The 13,811-nt window shown below is 38.3% G+C and overlaps 1 protein-coding gene across 2 annotated transcripts in view; it reads right to left on the reverse strand.

Annotated features, from left to right (window-relative positions):
* ttyh2 (tweety family member 2) overlaps positions 1–13,811 on the reverse strand; it is a 115,978-nt gene that overhangs the window by 20,346 nt on the left and 81,821 nt on the right. For both annotated transcript variants that reach the window (XM_073026107.1, XM_073026108.1), the window contains exons 6-9: positions 9,672–9,744; positions 2,588–2,657; positions 636–691; positions 40–132 (exon numbers count right to left, since the gene is read on the reverse strand). In XM_073026107.1, coding sequence (XP_072882208.1) covers positions 40–132; positions 636–691; positions 2,588–2,657; positions 9,672–9,744 — 292 coding nt within the window. The remainder of the gene's footprint in view (positions 1–39; positions 133–635; positions 692–2,587; positions 2,658–9,671; positions 9,745–13,811) is intronic.

The following is a 13,811-nucleotide window of genomic DNA, read 5'->3' on the forward strand; positions in this document are numbered from 1 at the left end:
ACTTATAGAGACATTGCAATGAAAAATTTTCACTCCCACCTTTGCCATAGGAAACAGTGGTATAGCAATATGCATCAGTCCCTGGATTTGCAGTTGCATGTTTGTCAGAGCGCGCTGGAAACTCAACAGAGTCTACAGAAAAAAAGGTAAGAATGTTCTTTACTCAAATATTACATTCTAATGAAAATTCATAACTCACTTTGATCGAGTTTTTTCATTTGAATTACCTGGATAATAATAGAAGTTAATTCCTGTTCTAAAGTTTCCTATTTGATTGCCTACAATGATTGACAGCTGAAGTTGACATTATAGTGGTGCTTCTTTGCCACACTACATATGCTTTTCACTCCATTAGAAAGTGCTACTTTAACCCACCAGTTTGGAATGATTATACTGAAACTTGCATCATGGAAGAAAGACTGTCACACATTTGCTTGTTTCCTGAAAGAACTAACTGTTCAGACCCTTTCCTCTTTTCCCCAGAATATAACAAAGCATTTTATGAAGAACACAGTTTGCATTTATCTAGCAGGAAGTGAGAACTCAATTGAAACACACCATATCTGAAGCCCATTTAAGAATTTGCCCAATTTACACTGCCTGCTTAGCACGTATCAACATAACACAATATATACCTGTTGGAATGGGTTATGAGTGCTGTGGCCACAATACAGATAATAATGCACAATATCTGTAACAGAAGTAAATATAAATTAGAACAGTTTTTGGCTATCAATGTGAGCAACCATCTTAAGAGCACAACTATTCTTAAGCCAATTTCGCAACAGGAAGTAGACAAAAATCTGAAAATGTGAGTATCCACATGATAACAAATCTTTTGGAGTTCATTTTTAGCAAAGAAATGCTCGGTGTCAGCTGCATTCTTCAATTGGAATTTTGTTTCTTTCATAATGCCAAGGTAAGTGGGATGATCAGATATTGGCACAACTTTGCTGTGTGATGCATCTGAATACGGGGTCAACATGAGTTTATTATTGACTAGTGAAGCTTGAAATTTTCCACAAGCTTCATTGCCCTGTTACTGCTTCCTGCTACGGGAAACTCCACAATTATGTGAGACAGGCAGGTGGACTTTAACTGACAATAACTGCAGGCAGTTATAATGAGACACTTTCTCCCCCAGAAAAGGGGGATTTTCATTATCAAGGCCATTCACATAGAACTTCATTAACCCTAACTCTGCTCTAGTCTACTGCCTACTGTCTCCTCTACTGCCACGATGAGGCCACTCTCAGTTTGGAGGAGTCACACCTCTTTCTATCCAGGTAGCCTCCAACCTGACAGCATGAACATTGATTTCACTAACTTCCAGTAATTTCTCCCCCACCCCTCTTCTTCCTTTCCTCATTCTGACTCTTTTGCTCACCTGCCGATCACCTCTCTCCCTCTGTTGCCCCTCCTCCTTCCCTTTCTCCCATGGTCCACTCTTTTCTCCTATCAGATTCCTTCTTCAACGTTAACATCCTCCATCTCCCAGCTTCTCACTTCATCTGCCTTCACCCATCACCTGCTAGCTTGTACTCCATCCGTTCCCCTCAACTTCTTATTCTGGCTTCATTCCAACGTTCCCTCCAAGGTTTGCTACTAGCGCACAAAGGAATTTAAACCGCGCACCAAAGGGTGTCACCCTCTACCTCGTTGGCACTTTAAGTACATTTCACAATCGTACGCAATCACATTTCCTTTTCCGGTTTCTGATGCGGATGGTGTTGACAACGTGGAGTTTGCGATGATTTGTCTGCAGGGAACAGGTTTATTTATACCGTTTTTATTGAAGAAATTATTCAGTGTGCACATGTTGCTGCCACTGGGCACAGAACAGCATAGTGCACAGAACAAGAGTTTTGCGCACACAGGTCATTACGAATTAGAGGGAACACTGCTTGCTCCCCTCTTTTCCAGTCCTGATGAAGGGTCTCGTCCTGAAATATTGACTCTATTCCTTTCCATACATGCTGCCTGAGCTTATGTGTTCCTCCAGCATTTGTCTATTACTCATGAATCTCAAAACTCTGTTTTGTTCTCTTCAGATGCTGAGTATCTACAGAATTGTGCACTTTGCAGTTTTTGTTTACTCTGTCACCATTACACTTTATTTTGCTTTGTTTTATTCTGGTCTACTCCAATTATCTGATCTGTATGAAAAGTACGCAAGACAAATTTTTCCACTGCGTTTCAGTGCACGGGACAATAATAAAATATTCCAATCACTGAACCAATGGGCATCGGAAAAAATATTTTAAACAGAGAAAAAGACATAAGATACTGGGAATGAATACATAAATTGGATTAAATGGACAGAACTTCCAAAAATCTGGTAAAGTTTGGACAAATGAACCTAGGTTTTTTTCCTTCTCAGCATGTCTTCTGAAATCCTCAGTTCAGACATCAACCAATGATGAAAGGTTATTATTTGCTATACAAGATCACATTTAAAAAGATGTGCCATAGAAGTCAAGGGAAAGCAAGACAATTAGTGATATTTGTATCAGTTGCCATATTTAGAGGACAAGAGCAAGAATATTTTTTATACAATACAATCAAGGTTTTAAAAGTGCTAATTTACCTGGGCTAATTTTATTCTGGGTCATATTCATGATGAACTTATCTGGAGCCACGCAGAAATCACTTGTTCCCTGAAACACATGGAAGTTAAACAATTGGCAATTTAAAATAAGATTCTACACATGTGCCAGGAATAAAAAAGCAAGGAGGAAGAAATAAATCAATAAACCAATGAATGGTGGAGCCTTCATTTTCTTGTGTTTGCCTGAAGAACATTCCTATATTGAACCTGAAGTACATAACCCATTGTGATCTTGCCTCAAAGATATTGCAATGTAATTTGTTCGGGATGTGACGATGTGTAAATTAGACTGCAATCTGCATAGGCGGGGACATGAGAGATTCTGCAAATGCAGGAAATCTTGATCAACACACAAAGAATGCTAGTGGAATTCAGCAGGTCAGGCAGCATCCATGGAGGGAAATTAGTCAACGTTTTGGGCCGAGAACCTTCATCAGGATTTTGTGACTATTATTCATGGGCAGAGGAAGGTTTGAATTCGCTCTCTAGTTTGAATCCTACGTGGGACTGTTCATGTACTTGAAGGCAGATGAAATCAAGGGAACCGTGCTGTTCATCTAGAATTCTTTTTTGTGTTTTAGAAATTTCTGTTGGTCGGCTTTATTCCATTTATCATTGTTGCTAGAATTGGTGAAGATTATGGTAGTGGGCATAAAAAGATTATTTGAAATCAAGCTGTAATTCAGCATTTCAAACAAATCTCACTAAATAGGTGCTGATAATTTACATGACTTCTCAATATGCTCCAAATTACAACAGATGGATGGAGAGGTGGTATTCAACAGCACAGGGAGGCACTGATTTAGAGTTGGCTATAAGCTTCCAATGACTGTCTACATAGCTTACTTCAGTTGTACATCAACAAATTTAGTATGGCTTTTAACATGTTTAATAAATCTGCCTCCAAACCCATTAAATACATATAATATTTTTTTAAGTGCCAACATTTGATGCATTTCATGTACAATTTACAGGAGACCAAAGAGGAATCAAGATAAAAATGAACATTTTTTAACGCTCGTTGAATTTATTTTGACTTTTTTTCCAGCCAACAGCCTACATCCAAAAGAACCTGCTATTTACTGACAACTATTTAGCATTACAACTAAATTGCTATTCCATCCATTATTAGCAAAGGAAAAATGGAATGAGGTGAACATTCTCTTTCAGCCAACAAAAGTGCACCTTAGGCTAGCATTCATATTTATCAGCGCCTTATATTTATTTGTAGTTTGGCTTCACAAAAATGAAAGGTGACTGGGCCAAATGAACAGGATCTGCCTTGCAGCCATTGCAAGTTTTTGATGCTCAATTCTTCAATGTAAAACTCTTCCAACCCTACTGTAACGATCTACCTGGGAAAGTGAACTGATGGAGCTGGTGTTGAGGGACCAGGTGAGATTCTCCGCCAGGTGAACACCAAGAAATTTGGTGCCCTTAACGATCTCTACCGAGGAGCCGTCGATGTTCAGCGGGGAGTGGTCGCTCCGTGCCCTCCTGAAGTCAATAACCATCTCTTTTGTTTTGTTCACATTAAGAGACAGGTTGTTGGCTCTGCACCAGTCTGTTAGCCGCTGCACCCCCTCTCTGTAAGCTGACTCAGCGTCCCACCACAGTGGTGTCATCGGCAAACTTCAAGATGTGGTCCAAGTTGTGTGCTGCAGCACAGTCATGGGTCAGCAGACCCATGACTGTGCTTAAAAATTGTTCTTAAAAATCAGTACAGCATTGCTACTGATGCTGATGCTGGGACCATTTTCAATAATTCATGTGCTGATAAGGAAGAGCTAGCAAAATGATGCATAAACATGGAGTGGAAAGTGCCTCAAGAAAACTGAAGCTTCAAAGATCAGCAAATCTGCGCCCAGGATGTGGACCTGAGCAAGACGCCAATGAGAATGAGGATACAGAACACGCAAATCTTATCCGTCCATTTTTAACAAATATTTCAGCAAAATAGAAAGAACAGCTCGGTGTGTACCATATGGCACTTTTAAACAATATGTTCCAATGCATTCAACGATCAAGTTAAAGGAAGGTGCATTGGGATGAGTGGCCAAATGCATTTTCAAAGGTAAAGTGTTTAAGTGGTGAAGTAAATGAAGGGGATTAGAGTGATTATGCTATTTGGGAAAATAATTCCAGAGTTTTGCCCTGAGATGATTGAAGGCACAACCACTAATGGTGGTCAATGTTTCCTAAGGTGTGTGTGCACGCACACATCCTTTACTACTAACGCACAAAGGAATTTAAACTGCGCACAAAAGTTAGTCCCCCCTCTACCTCATTGGCATGTTAAGCATATTTCACGATCATCCACAATCACATTCTCTTTTCCGGTTTCTGATGCGGACAGTGTTGACAACATGGAGTTTGCGATAATTTGTCCGCAGTTTGTAGAACTGGCTTATGTATTTTGCTTTTATTGAAGAAATTATTCAGTGCACACTTGTTGTCGTCACTGGGCACAGCACAAGATTTTTGCACACACTGGTCATGAGAAATTAGAGGGAACGTTGATGGTGGTTCAGGAAAAGTGAGGGATTCACAAGAAACTGTACTTGAGAAGCATCGTACAAACCACTTGCTTCCAGAAGGAAGTAGTTCAAATTCCAATTGCAATGTTCTTAGAAGTGATCAATATCTTTAAAAAATTGACCAGCTGATTAAAAAGCAGTGTATAACCACAAGGTAACAGTTAATGTCATGCAGAAAAATAACCAAGCTAGTGAGCCAATTTTCCTTCACTGACAGACAAGTACAGTGAATATTAACAGTGATAAAGTGTTTGAACATGTTGAAGTTGGCACGTTCCTTCAAGAACATAAATGAGAAAAAAGCCTTCAAAGACTTCAGAAATCTTGAACTTTGTTTATTTAGCTTGAATATGTCAAATATCAACTGAAGACCAATTTTTTGACAACAAATCACTGACAATGGCATTATCAGATCTGCCAACACTGGAAGCTTCATATTCTGTTGTTTAATCTGATACCCCTCCTGAGAAGTATTCCCAGGCAAATTACTCATGTCTTAATTTAACATCCAAACTATTTAATACTTGACGTTTTAAAGAATACTATAAATAACCACATTTTTAAATGACCTGAGCATGGTATACTCTGTTGGAATTAAATATTCAACATTGAAATTAGTTAGGTAAACATTTATACTGGACATCTTTCTTCAAAATGAATGAAAAAGAACAGAGGAAGAAAGGGAGTAGAAAGAAAGAACCAAAAGGAGTGAAAAGAGATTCATTCATTTATTTAATTCATTACATGTACATCAAAACATGCAGCGAAATGTGCCATTTGCATGTATCATCATAACCTAATGATATAACGGGGGCAAACTGCAAGTGTCACCAACACTGCACACCCACAATGCCCGACACAACGTCAGACAAGCCCTGTTCTTCCCTGCCACCCACTTACCCATGCACATGCACAGTCCTTCAACCCCTGGGCCAGCCATCTTCCGAGAAGCAAATATTTTAAAAACCTATGTGTAGGACTCTTGCAATGAACAAGACTAATAATCTTATCTGCGTGTCCAGAAGTTACACTGTAACATACTATGGCAGAAAAGTTCTGATAAAGGGTCACAGACTGGAATGTCAACTGTACACTTCTCCATAGATGCTGCCTGGCCTGCTGAGTTCCTAAAGCATTTTGTGTGTGTTGCAAAGGATCAATCTGATTGAGATGGATCCTAAATCAATTTTCAATTCATTCAGAATAAACAAAGCTCCTGTCAGCACACCTCTCGAGGCAATGGAAGTAGAAGTGGAAAGAAAACGGAATGTTTAAAAACAAATTTAAGGAAGTATTGAAATGAAGTGATTCCTCCACAGTTTAATGTGGAAGCCCAGCAGGGCTGTGCACTTTTAAATAGCACCATCATACAATTGTCCAGTTAGGAGACATTGGAGCTTCCTCCCCAGCCACCATCCAGAACAAGAGGGGAACAAATCATGTCTTGAAGATGAAACACAACATGGGATTCAATCCGTTGACTGTCGCCAAAGGCCATCAGGTTTAACAAGACTATACCAGTTGTCAGGGTTGGGACAGGAAACAGAATAAATTAAGGAAATCATACCATTGTTTACATCATAAGATATATAAACAAAATGAAAATGTAATAGATCTTTGATCAAGCCGACACACATCTATTCTTGTTGATATTTAAACACATATTTCATGTTTTTGCATAAAATGTACTCATCTTGCAACAGAACCATTCTGTGTTCAGCATTAATGAACTGCACTAATATGGCACGTATTCAACATTAAGTAGAAGTTAGATGGAAGAAACACTAATCTGTACAAATAGAAAAAATATTGTTGTACCATGTACGGCACCTCTAAATGACCTCTAATCTGTATATTCTGAATTTTAAGTACCTGATTTCAGAAGGTTTTTGTTCTAGGCACAAGCTGAAATAAAGCTAGAAGATTATTGTGAACGTCTGAGCTTCAGTTACAGCCAAATGATAAAGTATTGGGGAGTTACTACAAGATTGAAAACACATGAAGGAAATGTAATGCATTCAGTTACATATACAATGCCTTTGCTCTATAATAGTCATTGATGAAAAAGGATCTAGTGCTTTCTTGGCATTTCTAACAAATAAATAGCACACTTATTCTTGGGCTTCCAGCCAGATATCGATTATGACCGACATAATCAATGACAATCTCTCCTATCTTCATCAGGGATGACGCCTAGGCACGTCTAGTCGGGTGGTATTTATACCCCCTTAGTCTGTCCCTCCTGATTGGCTAGTCCTCATCCAATCAGGTTTCCACTCTTCCACTTTGTTTACAATTAAATTTCAGTGTATATCAGCCAGACCTGCATCAAGGAGCACAAGGGGTATATCCGGTGGTAGCAGAACACTGCATTTGCAGTGGCCACAGGATTGACTTTGATGGCACAAAGCTCCTGTGCCACACCACTGGCGTTTGGGACTCCCTGGTAAAGAAAGCCATTGGAATAACACTAGAGGAAAAGAATTTTAACAAGGACAAAGGTCTCGCTCTAAGTAAGAACTGGAAATCAAGTGTAAACAAGGTGGGAGAGTGGAAACCTGATTGGATGAGGACTAGCCAATCAGGAGGCACAGACATTTCAATGACAAATTCTGCTATCTAAATACCACAGGACTAGACAAGCTCAGGCATCATCCCTGAAGTTGGCAGAGATTGTCATTGAAAAGTTGGTTAAAATCGATACCTGCATCCAGCTGGAAGTCCGAGAAGAATTTATTCGTCATTGATGAAGTTAACTGTTGTTCCAGTGTTGGGGAACAGGTATTTCTATCACACTTAAATGCACCTTGCTCCAGATGGAAAAAAGACAGAATATAATAAAATTTCAATCATCCAACAGTCTTGGGACTTTGGTATTGCTGGACTAGCAGATTTTCCATGTTATTGTATTTCACTCCTATTAATACTGAAACACATTTATACCACTTTTTCTTACATATTATACTGTCCTGTATTTTCTAGTCAATTTGTTTTTGCACCCAGATTCAAGATACTCAGTTCAATCTCTCTACTCTTCCCTCCTGCTCAATCTGTTCCCTTGGTCTTTGTCTCTTTTCTGTATCACTTGTTTGACATCAGCAAAAAGGCAAGTTACGGGAAACAACGGATTAATTACTTCTTGGCCCTGACCTTATACCACTGACAGTTCCCTTGTGTCAGCACACAGCCCATTGTTGAGTCCTGATGTAGATCCTAGTCACGCTCAATGGACAGACTGAGGTTCCACAAAGTTAACTCAATGAATGGTGTTAACTGCTTCTCTATTCCCCTCTCTGCAGCACTGTCACAATGGTACCATCTTGTCCCAGCAGTTTTTCTATAAAGTGGCTGACAGCAAGATTTTTGACTGCAAAGAACAGTCAACATAAATCCTCATCAAAGACACTAAGTGTGAAATTCCTGCATATCACTGGACAATGATCTGAAATTTGCAATTCTGCTAGTTTCTTCCTTCTCAAGCCTGGGGAGAAAAGCCAAAACCACATAATGAATAAATTTGGCTTTTCTGTTTTATTTGAAGCTAGAACCATAATATTCTGCCAGACAATTAAATAACCTGAGTAATGCAGCACCAGATCAGCATTGAGTCTGAACCGAGGACAATGTTTAACCAGGGAAGTTCAATGCCCCCCCCCCCCCACAACATTCTACATGGTAGGGTAATATAATCCTCCAATTTAAAATTTTACCAGATGTATATATAGTATCTGCTACCAGAGGGCGCAGTTGAGAAAACTCACAGAAATGCACCGTAAGAAACCAGCAAATGATAGGATGTTTTTGAAATTTGCTCATCGAAAAAGGTGAAGAAAAATGGAAGGAGTGGAAGAGTGTAGACACTAGCCTGGACTAAGTTGGACAAATGATTATTACGGTCTGTGTAATGCTTGTGGCAGTCATCGCCTTAGAAAGAACCAGATTTTCAACTGAAGTAGATTTTATTTTGAAGACTCCAATTTCAAATCTGCATACCTTGCAAAAGAAATGCAAATTTATCCGATAGATTTCCATTTAAACAATTGTCAAGTTGTCTCATGAAACAGTAATCACAGCAAGAACTAAGTGGCAGTTGTGGGTCACGTTTTACACAGAGAGCGATGGGAGTCTGCAGTGCGCTGTCAGGGAAGTAGTGCAGCCAGATACAGCAGAGGAAATTTATGAGGTTCTTATACAGCCATATGAATGTGCAGAGATTGGAAGGATATGGATATTAAGTAGGCAGGGGGATTAGTTTAGGCAGACATCTAATTACTCATTTAACGAGTTCAGCACATCATGAAGAGCCTGTTCTTGTGTTCTCATCCACTTTCAATATTATTGTGACTTCTATACTGAGACCAATACTGATTGCCTTCCCTGTCACAAGATCTTCAAGCTTAAAAAAACATGAGTGCTAACTTTTAATCTCGATACGCATTAGTCATACTTTGCAAGTAGAGTTGTTGGTAAATAAGCTGTAGAAGCAGTTGGCATTCCACACAGAAACAGGACCTTCTCTTACTTACCACAGCTGCAGCAGTGTCCAGACCCAGCGACCCCCAGCTGACAATTACAGTCAGGATGCCAAGGACAATCATTCTGGAAAATATAAAAACATGAAATGTTATGAATAATAATTAAAACAATGTCATTGCCAGAGATTTAGCTTTCAGAAGTTACTGGACAAATTAATTGAGGAGAGTTTAATTGTAAGAATTAGGTAAAACAATTGAAGAATCAAAACATGCTGCACACGTTTCGTTTTCAACAGAATTTTATCTTGTGATCAAATTCTACAGAGGACACATTTGTCTCTCATATTTCACTTCACAGATTGAGACTAATTTTCAATATTCATTTACGGTATCCATTTTCTGCCTGCAGCTTTTGAGGTGATTAATGTCACTCCAACATCTCTTTTCCATTAGGTACAGAAGCCTGAAGGCACACACTTAGCAATTCAAGAAAAGCTTCTTCCCTTCTGCCGTCCAATTTCTAAATAGACACTGAACGCATGAACACTACCTCACTTTTTTTTTTAAATACTGTTTTTGCACTATTTTTAATTTACTATTTAATATACATACCACAACAGCAAAAACAGAAAATGCTGTAGATACTCAAATTGGGCTGAATTTTACCCTATTTACAAACTGCTTCATAACAGTTCACTGATCAGGGAACATTGCACAAACCGGATTTTGATTACTGTTGGTAACTATATCTTCAGCAGCCAATGCTCCTCTGTTCTGTAATCTCTTTGTTAACCACATGAACACAAGAAAATAGCAGGATATGCTGCTCAGCCCTTAAGCATGCCCACGATTCAATATCAACAAGTCCAATCTGCCTCCTCCTCTTCTGTGGCAGTACCCCATCACCCCAAAATCCCTTGTATTTCAAAAAGTAATGTCTACTTTCTACTTTAATATCTCCAATAATCTAGTCTTCACCACCCTTTGGGATGGAGAATTCCAAAGATTTACCACACTCTTGGAGAAGGTCCTAAATGACTGTTTTAAATGACCATCCTCTAACCTTGACTACGTCTCATCATTTGAGATTCTTTCATTAGTGGAAATGTTTGAATATCAATGATATCATGCCCCCTAAGGATCTACTATGTTTTAGTAAGATCACCACTTGTTCTTCTAGACTTTAAATATAGATCTAATTACTTCCTCAAGCATTTTGTATGTGTTGCTTAGATTTCCAGCATCTGCAGATTTTCCATTTTTGTTATTTCAACTAATCCTGTTTGGATAACCCCTCACATACTGAGAAATTAACCAAGTGAATTTCTTGTTTGCTACGCCAATACAGGAAACTCACATATTAGGATTATCTGGGTTACAAAAATTCAGCCTCAAAGAATTCACACATTACCAAAAATTTGATAGCAAAATTTATAAGATTTAAAATTTTCAGAATAAAGTTTTCTCTCATGGAATGTGTGAGAAAAAGTGAATGATCAACAAAAAGTTCAGCCTTTTTTGCCCCCAACTTGAGTTTCTTGATGCATGTGCAGACAAGGCAACTGCTTATTAGAAGGAACAGAAATGTCAGAGTATTCAGCTAGCTCAGTTACTGAAAATGTAACCTGAATGGCCACTTAGGGAATTAAGTCATCTTATGTTCATTAATCTGGATTCATTGTAATTTAATTATTATCCACATATGCTGCCAAACCATTTTCAAAATAAAACATAGCACACAGATCTTTAGGATGATGAAACAAAAACAGTAAAGTGGCCTGACCTGCATTTTTCTGTTTTTGATTTAGATTTCCAGTACCTGTTTTTTCCATCTTCACTTTATTTTCAGTTCGTTAAAAGTACAGAAAGCCTAAACTCATTCTCCTGGTAAAAGTAGCCTTGACCAGAAGAATCTTAATTTAATGGCCAACTACTTTTACTTAATAGAAAATTTAGCCATCCTCATCCATTCTAATTTAAATCTTAATTAGTGACTTTGTATGATTCAAACAGACCTGAAGGAAAATATCTTTTGAACAATGTTCCCTCTAAATTGTAATGACCAAAGTGAGCAAAAATCTTGCCCTGTGACAACAACATGTGCACACTGAATAATTTCTTCAATAAAAACAGTATAAGTAAGCCAATTCCAAAATATATAGACAAATCATTGCAAATTCTACATTGTCTACTCTGTCCTCATCAGAAACCGGAAAAGGAACTGAGATTGTATATGATTGTGAAATATATTTAACATGCCGACGAGTTAGAGGGTGACAACATTTTGTGTGCAGTTTACATTCCTTTGTGCACTGGTAGCAAAAGATGTGTGCTGGGAATAGTTTTAACATTGATCCAACTGGCTGGTCCAAAATAAAAAATATCTTCATGTCACATTTTCCAATGGAGATGACAACCAGAATACCACAAACAAGATGCAAACACGTGAGAAAGGTAGTCATGTTACTCATTATCCAAGAACACATTTTCTTCTTTTGTCTTTACAATTAAATCTGATCAATCAAGAATTTAGCAAAAACACTTAATTACTGATTTTTTTAAAACTCTGAGATTTTAAAAAGCATTATAGAAAGCCAGATATCAGAAAGCATTTTCATTAAAAGTTCAACGTTCAAAGTAAATTTATTATCAAAGTACATATATTTCACCACATACAACCCTGAGATTTATTATCCTATGGGCACATTCAATAAGTCCAATAACCGTAACAGAATCAATGAAAGGCTGCACCATCAGGGTAGACAACCAGTGTGCAAAAGACAACAGACTGTGCAGATACAAAAATAAATAAGAAATAAATATCAAAAGCCTGAGACGAAGAGTCCTTGAAAGTGGGAACATTTCAATGATGGAGCAAGTGAAGCTGAGTGAAGTTATCCCCTTTGAATGGTTCAAGAGCTGGCTGTCTTGAACTTGATGGTGTGAATCCTAGGCGGACATGGTTAATTATTGGCTTTATTTGTGCCAATAGATATGATTCTCTGAACATGGAGAACTGTTTTGAGAAAACCTCATTTTGTTCCCAACTTTGACTCCAAGCCTCAAACTCTTACTAATTTACAATACACAAAAAGTGCTGGAGGAACTCAACAGGACAGGTAGTAAGTGAATTAAATGAATAAATGATTAATCTTGTTGATTCATATGCTTAAATCAATATTGGAATATCAAATGACTGAAATGTAAGATGGTGCAATTGAATTTCTGTTCACACCCTCGTGCTATCATATAATTCAGCATCTTCACTGGCAAGTGTAAAGGCTGATATGTACTTGCACATACGGGCTATGCCGTAAACCTGATTTTCACTTCTGCGTCGCTTTACGCCGTAGTGAGCATGCGTTGGAGTGCACCAAAACGCTAGTTGGCGGTGGGGTTTCTATGTCACTGTGTTCAATTTCTTTGTGAGAGACATGGACAAGGAAATGCATTTCAAACATTTTCGCATGTCGGCAGGTAGATTTGACAATTTGGTTCATCTATTTTGTATCGGTGTACGCACAGCCTACAAACATGGCGGAGAAGAAGCAACTGGAAATGCGTAGGAGGAAATGCGATGCTACCAAGCGGACCAATCACAGTCATTGCGGTTTGCATCGCGGCGACACGTGAGTAACTTTTCTGGAGAGGTGCATGTCACCCTATTGCGCAGGGTACAGAGTAGGTACAGCATAGGGTATGGGATACCTACGGCGTTGATGTGACACACAAGTATAAATCTTAAGTAAACTACTTAAGAACTTTTTAAAAGCTATTATTAATGCTTTTTGAGAGAGTGATCTAGATGCATATCATATTTTTACTGAGTAATTTTATGTAATTAGTTTTGCTAAAACAAGTGTATGGGACATTGGAAAAAATGTTGAATTTCCCCATGGGGATGAATAAAGTATCTATCTATCTATCTTCACTTTATGTACATAATAGTCCTACCTCTGAAATACTAGCTTAATGTTAGTGTTCCATGATATAGCATGGGTGAGAAGCGGAGTTCTTTTGCCCTCCAAAGAAACGCAATTTTCAGTGGCCCACTATGAAATGCAAGGAAACAGTGCATTTCTATGAGTTTCAGAATGTAATAAACTGGGGATGAGGCCAGTGCAATGGAAACCTCCTTATGGTATGGCTTGTTCTGTTTAGAATCAATTAGATTAGATTCAACTTTTTTGT

The sequence above is a fragment of the Hemitrygon akajei genome, chromosome 22, assembly GCF_048418815.1.
Source record: "Hemitrygon akajei chromosome 22, sHemAka1.3, whole genome shotgun sequence".
In the NCBI taxonomy this organism is placed as follows: Eukaryota; Metazoa; Chordata; class Chondrichthyes; order Myliobatiformes; family Dasyatidae; genus Hemitrygon; species Hemitrygon akajei.